A 20,544-nucleotide genomic window follows, 5' to 3' on the forward strand; every position below is an offset into this window, starting at 1 on the left:
TTTTTCAGTACAAGAAGTTTCTTAAGGCATCTTTCTTGTATGCACTATTCGGCACTTATTTATCTCATCTGTAGAGTGACACTTCACTAATTCGACATCACTGAGGAGGGATCCATGGAAAGAAAACTTTCCCCATAACTGAAGCACGCCCTTTCAAAAACCAGAACTTGAACAGAATTAATCCTGTCTAAGGATAGGTGTCCAAAATGTGCCTGGAGAACCTGATAATTCTGTGCTCTCTAACCCAGGCCATAGTGCACTGTTGTGCAGTAAAGCCGAGAGCTATGGCGATGGGAACCATCCTTTGCCTCTTTACCAAATTCCCCCAGATGCTACGATCCTGTGGTCATTTTATAAACTGCTGTCAGTGTATATGCTCTTCAGGAGCTTCTGGCCAAGTGGGAAGCAGACATGTAAACAGTCAGAACCAAGTGATAACTGCTGTCCTGGATACATGTCTGGCCCCAAAGGAACCCAGAAGAAGAAGTACCCAAGTCTGTCGGGGGAAGTCAGAGAGGGCTTCACGGAAGAGGCAGTCATTGAACTGATTCTTTAGGGGGAAGTAGAAAGTAACAGGTGGAGGTGGACAGCAAAGTTACCGCAGGCAGAGAGAGCATATGGGATGGCGTGAGGGTGAGAAAGGACACTGTTTAAGTAGAGACCTGTGGGTACAGGGGGAAGCACTTTGGTGCTGGTCATGACCTGGCAGTTGGTCAGTCAATCAAGTGAAGTGGTTAAAGCAGATGTGGCAAACGACGACCTTAAGTACTCTACTTTCACTTTAAGTATATAAATACGCATTAATTCACCAACCTTCTACTGAGGCGCTGGGCCTTCCTGCCAGTGTATATTCAATGGACTACAGATTTGTATCATCGTTCTCACGTCAGTTTGAAACATCTATGGCGTTCACTTCCGATTTCTTTGTCTTTTTTTGCGGTACGCGGGCCTCTCACTGTTGTGGCCTCTCCTGTTGCGGAGCGTAGGCTCCGGATGCGCAGGCTCAGCGGCCATGGCTCACGGGCCCAGCCGCTCCGCGGCATGTGGGATCTTCCCAGACCGGGGCACGAACCCGTGTCCCCTGCATCGGCAGGCGGACTCTCAACCACTGTGCCACCAGGGAAGCCCTCGATTTCTTGAAAGCAACGTAAAAACTTAAAAAGTGTTTGGAAACGAGCTAAGATCATAATCTTTCTAGATTTTTGTGACTCTTCCCCTAGTCTTTTACAGACACCCCTCCCCAGTTATCTTTCCATTTGCTTTATTGGGTCATTCTAAATTATTTAACTTATTTTTTCATGGAAACAACTCTCTATTCACACTCAGATTTCTCCAGATGATCTAACTTTTAAAAAGAAAGTTCATAATTTTAACAACACGTACGATAGGAATAGACAGGTTTGAGAACACTCATAAAAGACTCTTGGTAAATATATAACTCAACTAGTGGAAATAGACATACCAAGGCATACCACAGAGTAGCTGACCAGCCATGAGCATTTGGCCCACTATCTTAAGAAAGGACCGGAGAGTGTTACTTAATCTAGCAAGTTAGTTAAGGAGAACTTCCGTGTCGTGCATGACTAGATCATGAGGATGGGCGTGTGCGTATTTAGGCTAGAGAAATGGGCATGGGCCTTTCATGGAGGCCCCTGTGTGTCATTTTAAAGCGGGGGCTCTCAGGATGTGGTCCCCGGACCAGCAGCATCAGAACCGCCTGGTAACTCATTAGAAATGAAAATTCTCGGGCCCCAGCCCAGATCTCCTGAGTCAGAAACTCTGGGGTGACGCCTTCACCTCTGTGTTTCAACAAGCCCTCTAACTGATTCTGATACATGCTCAAGTTTTAGCCTACTGTGCTGGAGAGTTAGGCCTTTCCTCTACATGACATGGAATCACTGAAGGATTTTAGTAATGGAGCAGTTTGCATCCTGTGACCAACCAGAGGTCACACCTACAATATTCTGAGTTGTGTTAACGGGAAGTTCAGACACATTCCTAAAAATCTCTTTCGCGTTCTTGAAAACAGCTGATTGCTTCGTTCCTTTGCATATAATTATTAAGAGCTTATTATGTGTCAGGCATTGTCCTAAGTACTTGGAATACATCCGTGAACAAAGCAGACAAAAATCCCAGCCTTTGTGGGGCTAACTTTCTATTAGGAGGAGACAGACAATAGACGAAACAGGTCATCAGCGTACTAGTAGGTGATGTAATGGTGAGGAGAGAAATGAAGCACAGCAGAGGGAGAGGGGATGCTGGGAGCGGGGTTACAACTGTAAACAGATCACAGAGGAGGTGGGAGAAACCGCCAGGCAAATATCTGAAGAAAGGGCTTCCTTGGAAAAGGGAACAGCAAATGCCGAGGGCTGAAGTGCTGAAGGGCCATTGGGCCTGGGGCTGAACCAGCGAGGGAAAGAACAGAGATGGGATCCTAGCTTCCACCTTGTTTAGCTGACAGCCTCCAGGCTTTAATATAAACCACAGATCTAGCCAGATAAACGCTAGATTAGATGTGTTCTGATATAAACGGAGCGTCCAGTGAGCAATGTAGATTGATCTTCTCACTCAGTAACATTTATTGAGCACATATGCACCAGGCACATCCAGAACCACCACGTAGCTCATGGGAGTAGCGCCTCCGGGGCCGAACAGCCCAGCACGGAGTCCCTACTTTTCCTGCCCTCATGGGACGTAACATCTAGAGGCGAGACAAACATAATGACCAGGGTGAAACTTGTCACACAAGGGAAAGGACAGAGCACTAAGGCCGTGAGCTCAGGTGCATCTGTTATAACCTCCTCCAGGGTATCAGGGAAGGCTAACTATATTTCAGCCAAGCCTAGAACAGCGAATGGGATTGGTCAGAATAAGTGAGGTAAAGGGGACTCTCCAGTCAAAGAATGGCCCTGTGTGTGTGTGGACCCAGAGCCTGTGGCCCAACAGCAGACCTGAAAAAGTACAGTCTAAAGAGAGCAGGGAGGGGAGGCTGAAGAGTAGAGGATGCAGGGCCTTACAAACCTTAAAAGGCAAGGGCGATGGAAAAGCATCAAAGGATTTCAAAGTAGGGGACTGGCATAATTAGTTTGGGGTTGCTAAAAGCTCAAGTATCTTATCTGGAAAATGAACGTAAAAATAATATATCCAGAGGTGTCAGTGTCATCCATTTCTTCCTGAGCCCGTACATGCTAAATACTGATACATTACGAAGCGTTCTACAGGATGGAGACGGTGGCCAGGCAGAGCCCAAACATTTCAGGTTTCAGGTGTTTTGTCTCTAAATAGCTGAATAATGAATACACATCCCCAGATATTCAAACAGCTGTCCTAAATCCCGGTGTTGGAGCCTGACCGTGGCAGGCTCTGTGTGTTGCCATGCCTCCACCTCTCTGCTGGCCGTTTGTCAATACAGGGGGCAGTACCATTGATCTCAGCAGGTGCAGACTGACACAGAGCAAAGTGTATTAGAAATAGTACAGTTAAAACTGCAGATCACGCATGAGCCAAGTTAACAAAGAAACATCAACTGAGTCCACTGATTACGCCCCAAAGAGAGGGATTCAATAACAGCTGTGTTGGAATGATGGCAAGCAAATGCCACATTTAGAAAATTAGGACTCTCTGGCCTATTTTAACTGGGATATACGCTCGTTGTTAACACCATCAAGGAATGAGAACAACAAGGAACCTAATAAATTAATGCGAGACTCCCCAGGACATCTAAACACAAGGTTATTAACAGAAAACAATAGAGGGGAAAAAAGGACCCGAACCTCCCGCGACTGCAGGACCACACAGTGATATTCTGTTTAAACATGTTTCAGTGTGTGTCTCTGCGGATACACAGTGATTCACATACAGCTCTTGGAAAAGCATCAACTTTTTTTGTGGCGCTGATTCTCCAAGAACCTGATGAGTTTCTTTGAGAGAGAAGTAGCTGCCCAATCTAGCTCAGCTGTACTCGATCTGAGTTGCTCTCCTACATATAAACCCTCACTTCAAAGCCAGGGACATAATGTACAATTTTTTAATGGCTCTAGACCCAGGCACTCAGGCGCTCTGCTCTGCGCCTTACCTCAGTGTAAACACCTAATCAAGATTGCCTGCGCTCCGACAATAGCAGCAAATGCAATTCGAGAACCACAAGCCTTTGAAGTCCTCCAAGGAAAGGCCGGTTTTCTAGTCTGGGATAATGACATGCCATGATTGCTGTCTTTGTTGTATCTTTTCAGTGGAGAAGCAATTATGGCCCCAATTTAACAGAATAGACATTACACAGCTTATGATGCTCAAAATGCAATTTCATTTGATCATTTTCTCGATTTGATTGGTATTAATAGAATGGTTCACCAAGGAAAAAAATAAATAGCTAGCAGAGGTTGTGTCCCATTCCACTTTCAAAGAGATAATGTAGAAGTATGTTTTACTCACTCAGAGACTCAGTGGAGTGATTCAGACACCAAGTTCTACCAGAACAGCCTGTGGATGGAAATATTATACATCCTATGTTCTCTGGGGAAGGAAGCGTAGGACAATGTATTTTTCATTTGTAAAATTTTTATCAGAGCTTCATAAGGGATCCCGTCGTTGTTAATCAAACAATTAATATCACCAGTGAAAAACCAAATTAACTAAGTCTCCTTTACAAAAGCCGGAATCAGACCCCCTAGTGGCAGATCTAGGAATAAACCCAACTTCTCCCAGGCTCCAGCTTGTCCAAGACATTGCGTGTTTGAGGTTTAAAAGAGGATGATTTCCTCGCCTGCTAAGGCAGCCTATTTAGATTTTTTTTCCTGCCCCGACCTTCATTTCTCCTCCAGGATGGAGTTGATTTTTCTTTTAAATGAGTTGTGTATCTGTTTAACGTCATGGCAGTAAGGGACTGAAGCCTTTGAGCAAATGATGACAGAAGCTGTGAAATCCGATACTTTTACTGTCATCCCATGTTTCTGGAACCAGTGAGGGACTGAGAGATGGAAACATGAGAAGTGGTTCCTGACCTTGGGCATTTATAGCATTTACAACTCCAAACTTTCCATCTCAGCACAAGTTAAACTGTTCCACAGTACTGTGAAGTTTTCCATTTGCAGAGTAGGTAATCACTCAAAACCTGTTCATTACTTCCGTTTGTCATTTAAAAATTGCCATGATCCAATAGTACATTTTGTACCTTGTATTAGCGGTGAGAATTCAAACATGGAAAAAGTTATATTTTCATTTTTTCCCATTTTCAGATCCTTTAAGTACTGAAACTTTCACACTATTTCCCTTATTTGTATATATTAGTAGGGCAGTTGTGATAGGGAGGCATTCAGGGAGAGAGGGGGTTACACCCAAAACAAAAGGAACAAATAGTCTTTCTTGTGTCAGAGAAGCCACCTTGAGTGGTAAGGAATGAGGTTATCTTCACTGTCAAATGCCTGCTTACTAGTTAATATTTAACAAGTATTTTTGCCTCTTTCTGCATTGAATACTAGTCTGCATAAAAAGTCAGCAGCAGAGGGAGAATTTAAACGCAGCCATAACAGATTCTAAACCCCATGCTCTTTCCAGCGTTCCACCTTGCTACTACTCACACCACACAGTCCACCAGGGGAAATTTAACAAAACAAGTATCAAATCCTGAATCTAAATTTTAAAATTAAGGACATCAGTTTAGAAATGGGGAGACCAGCATCTTGCAGGTGACAAAGCAGGGTGGCCACAGGACCCCATATGAATAATCTTTCCCAGGAGGAATGACAAAGACATCTTGAGAAGTCTTCTATGTAAGAGAAGGCTTGGGGAAGGCATCTTAGGTTCTACCAGTTTAGGGCTGTTTTCCGACAGAGGGATTGACTTATTCTACGTTATTTCAAAGGGCAGAGGGCTAGAAATTACAGACAGACCTATCACTGCTCTTATAAGGAAGAACCTTATAGCATTTAGCTTTCTGGAGGATGGAAAATAATGTTTATCACTGATACAACAGAGATTCAAAGGTCTAACATTTTACTCCAGGGAGTGTTTGAAAGGACCAGGTCTCCCACAGAAAGGAACTATTCACAAGCCACCTTGTTCCTTCTTTCTCCGTCAAGATCTTTAAACCTATACGAATAGTGACAAGCAGATAACTCCTGCCTGGAGAAGGGGCAAGTGATTAGGCAGTGAGGGGAGGAACGTCTACCAGGTGTACTGGATAGACGTTGTTGATAGAGGGTGTACTGGATAATTACCGCCAGAATCTTTGCCAACATTACTATCGCAGAACTTTAAGTTTGTTTCTGAAATGCTACCTGGTGGCTAGAATTCCGTATAGCACAGAAGACAATCTAATTCCTTGACTTAAAACAGGTAGCTAATGAGAGCCTCCATAATTTGGGAACCTAAATCCATCAATAATTTGGGGACCGAAATCCCACACAGCTGCCTTCATCACTGGCTCCCAAACCTGTCTTCAGGTTAGACCCACCTGGGGAGCTTTTAAAGTACGAGACTTATATCTGGGGCCACTCCCAGAGCTTCTGATTTAATTGATCTGGGATGGGACCAGAACATTAATTTTTAAAAGCTTCCTAGGTTATTCTAATATCTATCTAAAGTTGAGCACCACTAACCTACATCATTCCAATTTATGGGGTGTCAAAACTACAAATTCTGCAAGTCAAAGATGATATTTCCAATAAGTGAGTTAACTTAGCAAAATCGCTAAATGTACAGTCTCTGGAGTTAGACTGCCTGGCTCCTCTGCTTACTAGCTGTTGATTCTGGGCAAGTTACTTAACCTCTCTGTTCCTCAGTTTTGTCATTTGCAAAAAGGGGATAATAAAAGGTACATACCTGGTAAGACTGTTGTGAGAATTAACTAATGTAGACAAAGTGCTTAGGACAGCTATCATGAGCATTCAATGTATATTAGTTATTTTTGTTGTTCTTATCATCATCTTGGGGTATAGTGTTATTTCATAATTTGTTTGGCATACTTAAACATTAGTTGCAGCATCCGGCTCAGATAACTGTTTGAAAATCAGGTCCCCTGAGTATGTATTGAGCATTTAAAGTATTGGGTTGGCCAAAAAATTCATTCGGGTTTTTCCCATACTCTTACGGAACAAATTTTTTGGCCAACCCAATAATTAGTAGTTTGACCTCAAAACACCAATTCTCACATCATCCCTGCAAGAGAAAACATTGTTTATTCCCATTTTCCTTGGGAATAATCCAGATACCTAAGGACTGAGATGAATCCTTGAAATGAACTATAAATAAAATGTAACCCTGCAGGACCTCTTTCTAGAGTACAGACTCGAGCCCCATGGCCATAAGACTAAAATGAATCCAGTTAACGTGCTGTATGTTTTACCCCCTTAGATCTCCTACCCCGTCAGAGTAACTGACAAGACGTCTATTCAGAACACCAGAGAGATTGGAAATGTCGCTATCGACCCTGAAGACAAATGGCATCAAAAAGCCCAACAGCTAAAGGTCACCTGCTAGATTGAATTTTAAGTGTGTTTCAAGGGTTACTGCTGGATCTAAGTGATGTTTGTGACTGACATCTTATCACTTAAGGGTTTATTCTTATGCCTGAGAATAGCTACCTACCTTCTGATGGGTAAAAGACTGCCTTCTGCCCAGATGGGTCATTACTTGCTCAGCGAGCCAACCCTACCCACTTTCCCAACGTTCTATTTCCTAGAGAAAAATCATCATATCACTCTTCAAACATTCAGAGGAATGGCATGGAGAAAATACAGGCAGGAAAAAAAAAATCACAGTTCCAAAATATTGTCCAATACTGTGCCGCTCCCAAGTCTGTCTCCTTTTGGAGTTATCAGTCATACAGTATCCCTAGGTGATGGGGGATATGGTCCCTAAAAATGGGTGGGAATCCCCAGAGCCTCCCTGAGCCCTCGTTTGCAGAACATAAACGCCTACTACCTAGTAATTTAGCGTGATGACATCCCTTTTTTTGGCCATGGGTTTACTACTTTGAAATCACAATATGGTTTCAGGGAAGATTTTTATGAAACTGTCCCCACTGATTGTTTTTCTAGAAGAATCAAGAAAAGTTCTAGCAGCTGATGTCTTCTTAATCCAGTGTATAGTGTTACATGGGGCGGTTGCTCTTGTACCGGGTTTTATACCTGCTTCATAAGGGATAAAGCCCTTTGAAATCACCTAGCCTGTAGGGCCTGTTGACGTCATTAGTTAAAACTATGTACAGCGGAAAAGTAAGAAGAAGAAGAAGAAAATTCATTCCAGTTTCAGAAAAGTTAGAAAAGAGGGACAGCTCAAATCATCTTTTTGCCTCTGCAGTAGCCTCCAGGCTACTCTTAGAGTTGCCAAAAAAAAAAAAAAAAAAAAACAGAAAGAAAGAAAGAAATGAAAACAGCCATTCACCTGAAGCTTCCTGAAAGTTGATGCCAGGGAGGCCACGCCCAGAAGTTGGGAGGATGGGGACAAATGTCTCCTAGAAGTGGACCCAGAGGACAGGGTCTCCTACCAGACCTGATGGAGAGCCTAGGCAGCTCGGCCAACAGGATCGAGGGGACAAAGGAAACGCCTTAAGGCTTGTTACGTGTTGTGGGTAAAGGACTGGGTCAGAAGACAGGGAGCTCTGGGCCCTGACCTGCCATTTACTCAATGCGTGACTTGGGCAAATCTCAGCTTCCCCCGAGCCTTAAGTTTCTTTTTTCTTAAACGAAGCATTGGCCGAAATGAACTACAAGGTCCATCCCAGCTGCAAAATGCTATAAATCTATGATCCTTTATCTCTAGTTACTTAAATTACTATAGGAAACACAGTGGAAGCATGTAGGATCCTTGCAAACTCTAGCTTTCACACTTGTCACTAGGAGTCTCGGCCAATGATAAAATAATCAAGGTCAAATCACGGTGCTTAACGCATGGCATGGCCCTAGGCAGAGACAGTAAAAAACTTCGTACAGAAGAAACTCAGAAGAAAGCAAAAAGGATACTGTTTCATCTCTGAGGGTACAAGACTCATGTGTTTCTAACCCACTCCTGAGTAAAGGCAATAAGGAGCAAAGCATCTTAAGATTGTTGCATCTAAATGACAGCAAGACCGAGCAGCCCAAGGGATGTTTCCCTTTCTTTATTCGGAAAGGATTTGTTAGGTGTTCCCTGCGCGTCCTGCATGCTGGCGGGTCACTCAGTATACAAACCTCCAGGCTGACTTTTTTTCTCCTCTTCAACTACCCACCTCGGGTGGCTTCTCTGTGGTCCCCCTCCTGCCTCTCCCACCCCTGTCCTGGTGTGCTTGTGGCTGGAACCACTCCGCCAGGGTTTAATCCTATTCGGCCATTGTCTCATTAGCTGTTGCCTGTGTTTCTTTTGTACCAACTACACGATAAGCTCCTTGAACCTTAGCATTGTATTCCTCTCCACCTCCTGGCACATTGCTTTACCCAAAGCTGATCTCAATATTTAATGGTTGATTAAAAAACCATTTAAAGGTCATTTAGTGAATCTCAAGTAAAAATGGGCCTCATTTGAAATCTTTTTCTTGAAAGATGATTTTCAAAGAATCTGCATATCCCTCAGTAAACTTACTCTAACAATGAGTAACTCACTACTAAGAGATACCTTTACGTGAAATCAAAATAATTTCAGACAACAAATATTTATTGAGTACCTACTATATTCCAACCACCAGCTTTTAGGTGACTAGCCCAAAAGACACGTTTTTTTTTTAAGAAAAAAACTCTTCAGAAAAGTAAATAAAACTTGACAAAAGATCCTTTAAAAAAAAAAAAAAAGATTCCTACCCTCAAGGAGCTTAAAACTTTTGGTAGTGGGAAGACAGTTATGTAATCATTATAATGCAGTGATATAAAAGTAGGTATAATTTAATTCTTTCTTTTAGTGTAACTAAAAGAGCACCTAATTCTGCCCTAAAAAGACAGGAAAAGCTTCCTGAAAAGAGAGAGCACCTGAGCTGCCCCTAGAAGGATGAGTCAAAATACGCCAAGCAGACGAATGGGAGCAGAGGTGTAAAAATGCAGGGCAATCTAGTGTGTCCTGAGTATTACCCGGAGTTCGGTAGCTAAAGGGCAAAGCATGAGGGACACAGGGCTGGCCAGGTCAGCGAGGGGCCATGAAAGGCTTTTTATGCCAATCAAAAGATTTTCAATTTTATCCTACGGAGAGCAGGAAGCCATTGGCAAATTGTAAGCAGGTTAATGACATCATTGGGCTTGCATGTTAACACACTGCCAAGGTCTGAAGAATAGACTGGAAGAGAATAATAGAGATTGCAGAGACAGCGAAACCAGTCAGGCGACTTCTGCTGTAATTTCTGCAAGAGATGATGAGAGAACTGGAAAGGTGGCAGCATTTGCTCTGTTTGCCCCACACTCCACATGCCATCAGTTCACTTTGCCGGACGGTGGGTATATCTTTTTCCACTGGCTGGACTGAACTCCTGTCAGGTTAGGACAGCACCTGATCCCCCTCAGCCCCTGCCTTGAGGTGGTCAGGAAATGGAATGAACAAACTTAGCAATTGCTTAAATACAAGGTGAATGTGGGAGAGAGAAAGAGAATAGTTTCTGAGTGTCTGATTAGTGGCATCAACACCACTGAGCAAGAAAAGGAGGGCTTTGGTTCTGGGAATGAAAGAGGGCTGCGTGAGGCCAGCAGTGGGCCTGACGTTGAGTTAGGAGGTGTCTGTAGGGAGGAGGACCTAGAACTCAGGAGAGACATCTGAGTTAGCCTGTATACATTTGCATCATAAGAATTCCCTGGTGGGTTGCAGCCATGGGAATTGCTGAGCTGCCCCAGGAATTGTAGGTAGTGGGAGACGAAAGGAAGGTCAAGAACAGGGCCCTGGAGAAATCGGTAAGAATATTTTAAGGGAGAGCAGAGGTAGAGAAGGTAAAAGATTACAAAGGGATTGCCAGAGAGGCAGAAAGCTGGCCAGGATAAAACAGTGTCATGGAACCTGAGACATGAAAACTTCAAGGAAGGGAAATCAGTGAACAGGGTTCAACTCTGCAGAGAAGACAAGTAAAAAGGTGCCACGAAAAGGGAGTGATGTATGCAACTCATATATGCAAGTTGCAAATGATTCAGACAAACTAAGTAATGATGATACAAACAATAATACTATAAATGATAGAATGTAGATCTGTTTCTCTACGAATGGAGAGTGGGAGATCTACAGAAAGAGAGAGAATGAAGAAATGCGGCTAAATGTTAAAAAGTGGTGGATCAGTGAGGATATTTGGGGGTTCTCTGTGCTATTCTTGCCATTCTTCTGTAAGTTTGAAATAATTGTGTAAGTTTGAAAAAATAGAAAGTTAAAGAAGATGGTACCATAGGATTTAGCACTAAAAGGTCATTGGTGGCCTGAGCAAAGCAGTTTCAGTGAGAATAAGGGCTCTCCTGCAGGGTACAGAGGTCAGGATGAGAGCTGGGGAAATGAAGACCAACCTACATTTTAAGATGCCTGGCTGTGGATTAAGAGATGACGTTTAACCAGAGAATGAGATCAAGTAAGGGATTGTTTCATTTTTTTTTAATAGAAGAGGTTTAAACACATTTATATGCTGAAAGGATCAGAAACTGGAGATAGAGGACAAGAAAAGAAAGGGTGATATGCTGGAAACAAGGTCCCTGGACCATTTAAGCCTGTGTGTTTTCACTTTAAAAATACTGAGAATTCAGAGCTCCCACCGCAGGAGCTTCAGCCCAACCCTGGGTTCATGAACCAAGATCCCACGAGCCTCCTGGGGCAGCCAAAAAAAATAAAATAAAATAAATAACAAAGTAAAAAATAAAATTACACTAGGAAACGAACAGATATGTTAGGAAGAATATAAAAATAAAGATGAATCAACGACCGGAAGGTACAACAATATCACAATAGTAAAAAAGAAGAAGAGAAAAAAAAAAAAAAGGGTGGGGGGAAGGCCCTGGCTGTGGAGGGTGGGGCCTAAGAAACGGTGAGGTTTGGGCAGTGGGTGGGGCAAAATGCTCAGGACCCACAGGGCTGAAAAAGGCCCTGGGGGCTGTGGAGGGTGGGGCTTAGGCTCAAGGAACAGAAGGGGCCCAGGGTGCCCTCCACCCCTAGTCTCAGAGGGCAGGGGACCTCACCTGGGAGCCTAGCAGGCTTCCTGGGCTTGAATGGGCAGGGCAAACGCCCTCCTCTCCTCTCCTGCTCCTCCGTCTGGGAGGGCCCCTCCTGCCTGCCTCTTCTGATCTCCCTGTCCCCCCTCCTATGCCCGCAAGGAGCTATGCAGCCTGGAGAGGGCTTTGGAGGGCAGGGGATCGGCCTGGGAGGTCAGCAGCCTCCCCAGGCCCGAGTGGGCTGGGCAATTGCCCTCTGCTTCTCTCCTGCTCAGCTCCTCCCGGAGGGCCCCTCCCACCTGCCCCTCCTGATCTCCCAGGCCTCCCTCTTATGAGCCACTGAACTAACAGAGAAACTTAGACCCCAGGGAATATTCATCGGAGTGAGGTCTGACGGAGTTCCTCATCTCAGCACCAAGACTCAGCTCTATGCAATAGCCTACAAACCCCCATGTTGGAAGCCTCAGGCCAAACAACCAGTAAGACAGGAACACAATCACACTCATTAAAAAAAAAAAAAGAGAGACGGCAAAAAAATATGTCACAGATGAAGGAGCAAGGTAAAAACCTACAAGACCAAATAAATGAAGAGGAAATAGGCAATCTACCAGAAAAATAATTCAGAGTAATGATAGTAAAGATGATCCAGAATCTCAGAAACAGAATGGAGGCACGGACTGAGAAAATACAAGAAATGTTTAACAAAGATCTTAGAAGAATTAAAGAACAAACAACAGAGATGAACAACATAATAACTGAAATGAAAAGTATACTAGAAGGAATCAATAACAGAATAACTGAAGCAGAAGAATGAATAAGTGAGCTGGAAGACAAAATGGTGGAAATAACTGCCAAGGAGCAGAATAAAGAAAAAAGAATGAAAAGAGCTGAAGACATTCTCAGAGACCTCTGGGGCAACACTAAGTGCACCAACATTCAAATTATAGGGGTCCCAGAAGAAGAAGAGAAAAAGAAAGGGACTGAGAAAATATTTGAAAAGATTATAGTTGAAAACTTCCCTAACATGGGAAAGGAAACAGTCACCCAAGTCTAGGAAGCATAGAGAGTCCCATATAGGATAAACCCTAGGAAAAACACACCAAGACACATATTAATCAAACGAACAAAAATTAAATTCAAAGAAAAAATATTAAAAGCAGCAAGGGAAAACCAAAAAATAACATACAAAGGAATCCCCATAAGGTTATCATCTGATTTTTCAGTGGAAACTCTGCAGGCCAGAAGGGAGTGGCAGGATATACTTAAAGCAATAAAAGAAAAAAAACCTACAACCAAAATTACTCTACCAAGCAAGGATCTCATTCAGATTCAATGGAGAAGTCAAAAACTTTTCAGAGAAGCAAAAGCTAAGAGAATTCAGCACCACAAAAACACCTTTACAACAAATGCTAAAGAAACTCCTCTAAGCAGGAAACCCAAGAGAAGAAAAAGACCCACCAAAAAAACCCCAAAACAATTAAGAAAATGTTAATAAAAACATACATATCAATAATAACCTTGAATGTAAATGGATTAAATGCCCCAACCAAAAGACACAGACTGGCTGAATGGAAACAAAAACAAGACCATATTATGCTGTCTTCAAGAGACCCACTTCAGACCTAGGGACACATACAGACTGAAAGTGAAGGGATGGAAAAAGATATTCCATGCAAATGGAAATCAAAAGAACGCTGGAATAGCATTACTCATATCAGATAAAATAGACTTTAACATAAAGACTGTTACCAGAGATAAGGAGGGACACTACATAGTGATCAAAGGGTCAATCCAAGAAGAAGATATAACAATTATAAATGTTTATGCACCCAACATAGGAGCACCTCAAAACAAGGCAAATACTAACAACCATGAAAGGAGAAATCGACAATAACACAATAATAGTAGGGGACTTTAACACCCCACTTACACCAATGGACAGATCATGCAAACAGAAAATAAATAAGGAAGCACAAGCTTTAAATGACACAATAGACCAGATATATCTAATTGATATTTATAGAACATTCCACCCAAAAGTGGCAGAATACACTTTCTTCTCAAGTGCACATGGAACATTCTCCAGGATAGATCACACCTTGGGTCACAAATCAAGCCTCAGAAAATTTAAGAAAACTGAAATTGTATCAAGCATCTTTTCTGACCACAACAACACTAAGAGACTGGAAATCAATTACAGGAAAAAAACTGTAAAAAACACAAATACATGGAAGCTAAACAGTGTGCTACTAAATAACCAAGAGATCACTGAAGAACTCAAAGAAGAAATTAAAAAATACATAGTAACAAATGACAATGAAAACACGATGACCCAAAACCTATGGGACGCAGCAAAAGCAGTTCTAAGAGGGAAGTTTATAGCAATACAATCTCACCTCAAGAAACAAGAAAATTCTCAAATAAACAATCTAACCCTACACTTAAAACAATAGAGGGGCTTCCCTGGTGGCACAGTGGTTGGGAGTCCGCCTGCTGATGCAGGGGACACGGGTTCGTGCCCCGGTCCGGGAGGATCCCACATGCCGTGGAGTGGCTGGGCCTGTGAGCCATGGCCGCTGAGCCTGTGCGTCTGGAGCCTGTGCTCCGCAGCAGGAGAGGCCGCAGCAGTGAGAGGCCCGCATACCGCAAAAAATAAATAAATAAATAAATAAATAAATACATGTAAAACAATGTTAAAAAAAAAACAGAGAAAGAAGAACAAAGAAAACCCAAAGTCAGTAGAAGGAAAGAAATCATAAAGATCAGAGCAGAAGTAAATGAAATAGAAACAAAGAAAACAATAGCAAAGATCAATAAAACTAAAAACTGGTTCTTTGAGAAGATAAACAAAATTGATAAACCCTTAGCCAGACTCATCAAGAAAAAAAGGGAGAGGACACAAATCAATAAAATTAGAAACGAAAAAGGAGAAATCACAACTGACACTGCAGAAGTACAAAGGATTATAAGAGACTACTACAAACAACTATATGCCAATAAAATGGACAACCATGAAGAAATGGAAAAATTCTTGGAAGGGTACAATTTTCCAAGACTGAACTAGGAAGAATTAAAAAATATAAACAGACCTATCACAAAATGAAATTGAAACTGTTATTAAAAATCTTCCAGCAAACAAAAGTCCAGGACCAGATGGCTTCGCAGGTGAATTCTATCAAACATTTAGAGAAGAGTTAAGACCGATCCTTCTCAAACTCTTCCAAAAAACTGCAGAGGGAGAAACACTCCCAAACTCATTCTACGCAGCCACCATTACCCTGATACCAAAACCAGAAAAAGATATCACAAAAAAAGAAAATTATAGACCAATATCACTGATGAACATAGATGCAAAAATCCTGAACAAAATACTAGCAAACAGAATCCAACAGCATATTAAAAGGATCATACACCATGATCAAGTGGGATTTATCCAGGGATGCAAGGATTCTTCAATATATGCAAATCAATCAATGTGATACATCACATTAACAAATTAAGGAATAAAAACCATACGATCATCTCAATAGATGCAGAAAAAGCTTTCAACAAAATTCAATACCCATTTATGATATTAAAAAAAGCTCCAGAAAATGGGCATAGAGGGAACCTACCTTAACATAATAAAGGCCATATATGACAAACCCACAGCAAGCATCATTCTCAATGGTGAAAAACTGAAAGCATTTCCACTAAGATCAGGAACAAGACAAGGATGTCCACTCTCACCACTCTTATTCAACATAGTTTTGGAAGTCCTAGCCACGGCAATCAGAGAAGAAAAATAAATAAAAGGAATACAAATTGGAAAAGAAGAAGTAAAACTGTCACTGTTTACTGATGACATGATACTATACATAGAAAATCCTAAAGATGCCACCAGAAAACTACTAGAACTAATCAATGAATTTGGTAAGGTTGCAGGATACAAAATTAATGCACAGAAGTCTCTGGCGTTCCTATACACCAACAATGAAAAATCAGAAAGAGAAATTAAGGAAACACTCCCATTTACCATTGTAACAAAAAGAATAAAATACCTAGGAATAAACCTGCCTAAGGAGGTGAAAGACTTGTACTCAGAAAACTATAAAACACTGATGGAAGAAATCAAAGACAACATAAACAGGTGGAGAAATATACCATGTTCTTGGATTGCAAGAATCAATATCGTGAAGATGACTATACTACCCAAAGCAATCTATAGATTTAATGCAATCCCTAACAAACTACCAATGGCATTCTTCACAGAATTAGAACAAAAAATTTTACAATTCGTATGGAAACAAAAAAGACCCCAAATAGCCAAAGCAATCTTGAGAAAGAAAAATGGAGCTGGAGGAGTCAGGCTCCCTGACTTCAATCTATACCACAAAGCTACAGTAATCAAGACAGTATGGTACTGGCACAAAAACAGAAATATAGATCAATGGAACAGGGTAGAAAGCCCAGAGATAAACCCACACACATATGGTCACCTAATTTATGGCAAAGGAGGGAAGAACGTACAATGGAGAAAAGAAAGCCTCTTCAATAAGCAGTGCTGGGAAAACTGGACAGCGACAAGTAAAAGAATGAAATTAGAACACTACCTAACACCATACACAAAAATAAACTACAAATGGAGGAAAACATACGAAAAACACTCTTACATAAACCACAGCAAGATCTTTTTTTGACCCACCTCCTCGAGTAACGGAAATAAAAACAAAAACAAACAAATAGGACTTAATTAAACTTAAAAGCTTTTGCACAGCAAAGGAAACCATAAACGAGACAAAAAGACAACCTTCAGAATGGGAGAAAATATTTGCAAATGAAACAACAGACAAAGGATTAATCTCCAAAAAATACAAACAGCTCATGGAGCTCAATATTAAAAAAAACAAACAATCCAGTTAAAAATTGGGCAGAAGGGCTTCCCTAGTGGCGCAGTGGTTGAGAATCTGCCTGCCAATGCAGGGGACATGGGTTCGAGCCCTGGTCTGGGAAGATCCCACATGCCGCGGAGCAACCAGGCCCGTGAGCCACAACTACAGAGCCTGCGCGTCTGTAGCCTGTGCTCTGCAACAAGAGAGGCCGCGACAGTGAGCGGCCCGCGCACTGCGATGAAGAGTGGCCCCCACTTGCCGCAACTAGAGAAAGCCCTCACACAGAAACGAAGACCCTACACAGCCAAAAATAAATAAATAAATTGATTTTTAAAAAATGGGCGGAAGACCTAAATAGACATTTCACCAAGGAAGACATACAGATGGCCAAGAGGCACATGAAAAGATGCTCAACATCACTAATTATTAGAGAAATGCAAATCAAAACTACAATGACGTGTCACCTCACGCTGGTCAGAATGGCACACCAGTCAGAATGGCCATCATCAAAAAATCTAGAAAGAATAAATGCTGGAAAGGGTGTGGTGAAAAGGGAACCCTCCTGCACTGTTGGTGGGAATGTAAATTGATACAACCACTATGGAAAACAGAATGGAGCTTCCTTAAAAAACTAAAAATAGAACTACCAGACGACCCAGCAATCCCACTACTGGGCATATGCCCTGAGAAAACCATAATTCAAAAAGACACATGCACCCCAATGTTCATTGCAGCACTGTTTAAAATAGCCAGGACATGGAAGCAACCTAAGTGTCCATCAACAGGTGAATGGATAGAGAAGATGTGGCACATATATACAATGCAATATTACTCAGCCATAGAAAGAAACGAAATTGAGTTATTTGTAAGTGAGGTAGAAGGACCTAGAGTCTGTCATACAGAGTGAAGTCAGTCAGAAAGAGAAAAACAAATACCGTATGCTAACACATATATATGGAATCTGAAAAAAAAATGGTACTGATGAACCTAGTTGCAGGGCAGGAATAACGAGATAGACATAGAAAATGGACTTGATGATGTGGGATGGGAGGGTGAAGCTGGGGCGAAGTGAGAGTAGCATCGACATACATACACTACCGAATGTAAAATAGTTGGCTGGTGGGAAGCAGCGGCATAGCACAGGGAGATTGGCTCGGTGCTTTGCGATGACCTAGAGGGGTGGGATAGGGAGGGTGGGAGGGAGGCTCAAGAGGGAGGGGACATGGGGACATGTGCATGCATATGGCTGATTCGCTTTGTTGTACAACAGAAACGAACACAGTATTGTGAAATAATTATACTCCCATAAAGATCTATTTTAAAAAAATACTGAGAATTGATGGTCATCCTCATCGTTTTCTATTTAAGTGCCGTACACATGCCTAAGATCCTTACTTCAAGCCAAGCAATCCGTCGTCACTTTACCTGTCGACATAGGTCTTGCCCTGAATCGCTTTGTGCTCTCCTGTGAACCTTCACAGATTTTCCAAATCCCATTTCCACTGTGTGCTCAGAACCAGACACAGTACTGAACTAAGGGTCAGACCCTTGCTGGCCAGTGCAAGAGGGTACACTCCCACCAGCAGAAGATCCTTCCCAGGAAAGGAGCATGCTGTCAGTGGGAAAGAAGAAAGTTCCCCAAATACATGAGTCTTCAAAAGGATGAAACAGGATGTTTCCTTTCTTGCCTCTAAATAAAATAACTCTTGCCTCTCTAGACAAGGAAAAGAAACGATAGCGCAAAAGATATGCAGCGTCTTTGACTTATCTATGTCAGCATCCTTGTGACCACATCCTAAGTGATCTTCCCACCTTTCCAAAGAGCTATTCATTTGGTTTTCCTCCAGCACTATCAACAGAGCTATGCCGCTTTTATTCACCTGAGCACAGAGTCCTTCTATACCAGCACTGAATATTAGAGCTACTGTGTTCTCTAAATTTTATTAATATTATCGAATGGAATGTATAACCCAGACTCAGAGAATGTGTGTTTTGTTGTTAGTAAACACAAAAGAAACTTCAGAGCTAATCTTGGAGCGCAGGCACAACCTCAGGACTCCAGGGTCGATCAGGGTGACTAAGAACAAGAACGGCTTTTGTTTTAAAGCAGATTAACATTTTGGCTGACATCAAAGCGTGCATTCTCCCCTCTGCTTAGGTCATGTAAACGGAAAAAGTCGTGAAAGAGAAATAGCCAGATGCTGCCTGTCTCAGGGTTGGGGGCAGACTTCCCTTGGATGGCACAGTATGAAGGAGCACTAATAACTGAGCACAGATCTGACTGAGAAATTACCATCCCAGCATTAGGCATCAGGAGCCCCCGGTGCTAACGCTGCAGCCAAAGGACTCTGCTTTGTGTGTGCTGGGAAAACCTACTGCCACTAAGCAGTTATTCTGAGTGCTTGGTCCGGACTGATTGTGAGTGTTGGTAACAAAAGAACCCCAGTGAGAGGGGGATGAAATAGAGGATTTCGGTGCTGACGGAGATTAAATAGCCTGAGAATGGCTTTGTATATTAACTTCAGGGAACTAGGGTCTTGCCACCTAAAGAGTGGCACCTGATGCCTCAATTGTAGGTAATAAACCTTTAGTAAACCTCAGATCTCAAGTAGGCTGCTCGGAAGGTGAGAGGGATCGCATCAAGCCCATAAACGTCTTTCTTTCTGGAGACTGAAATGCCGTCTCTGGGCACTTACATTTACGTGAACAGTGGATTTAACACTCGAGGCAAATGAAGTTTCTCATGAAATGATGAGTCCTTGGCCTTGTTGACAAAGCACCCTGTGAAGAGCACTACTGTCATCTGAATTGTCGGCTGCAAATGTATAACAGGATTAAGACCAAGCGGTAACCCAAGATTTTGGGTCTGGTACCCCAGGAAAGAACACTCTTGATAGGTTTTCTTGGTGGAAATGAGAGAGACAGAGCTGGACAAGTACAGTCATATGGCAGCAGAAAAAGAGTTCCTGGTCACTTATTTTTCTAGCAATTAAAAGGCTGAACAGGCATGGTTGGACTTAGAGATGATCATACTAAGTGAAATAAGTCAGAAAGAGAAAGACAGATACCACATGATATCACTTATATGTGGAATCTAAAATACAACACAAGTGAACTTATGCACGAAAGAGAAACAGACCCAAAGACATAGAGAGCAGACTTGTGGTTGCCAACGGGAAGGAGAAGTGGGGGAGGGATGAACTGGGAGTTTGGGATGAGCAGATGCAAACCATTATATATAGGATGGATAGATAACAAGGTCCTACTGTACAGCACAGGGAGCTATATTCAATATCCTGTGATACACCATAACGGAAAAGAATAGACAAAAAGAATGTATATATGTGTTAACCTGAGTCACTTGTCTGTACAACAGAAATTAACACAACACTGTAAATCAACTATCCTTCAATTTAAAAGAAGGCTGAACAAATATTGAAAAGAATGACATTATCAGCATTAATAAATATCTCTAGGTCATAGCAAAGAGGGATCTTTTTTGACCTTCAAGAACAGTGATGGCAACCATGAAAAGAGCCGCTGTGTTTCATGGACACACCTACGAGCGTGTAGATAACAGTGTTCTTCTGGATCCACTACAA

General features: G+C 42.2%; 1 protein-coding gene across 6 annotated transcripts in view; it reads left to right on the forward strand.

The window, feature by feature from the left end:
• JHY (junctional cadherin complex regulator) overlaps nt 1-20,544 on the forward strand; it is a gene marked incomplete at its 5' end in the record, with an annotated part of 64,185 nt that overhangs the window by 25,646 nt on the left and 17,995 nt on the right. For 5 of the 6 annotated variants that reach the window (XM_079928594.1, XM_079928591.1, XM_079928592.1 and 2 more), the window contains one exon: nt 7,351-7,464. The exons of the other annotated variant lie outside the window; for it this stretch is intronic. In XM_079928594.1, coding sequence (XP_079784720.1) covers nt 7,351-7,464 — 114 coding nt within the window. The remainder of the gene's footprint in view (nt 1-7,350; nt 7,465-20,544) is intronic. 6 annotated transcript variants of the gene reach the window in all.

Source organism: Stenella coeruleoalba, assembly GCF_951394435.1.
Source record: "Stenella coeruleoalba genome assembly, chromosome: 8".
NCBI lineage: Eukaryota > Metazoa > Chordata > Mammalia > Artiodactyla > Delphinidae > Stenella > Stenella coeruleoalba.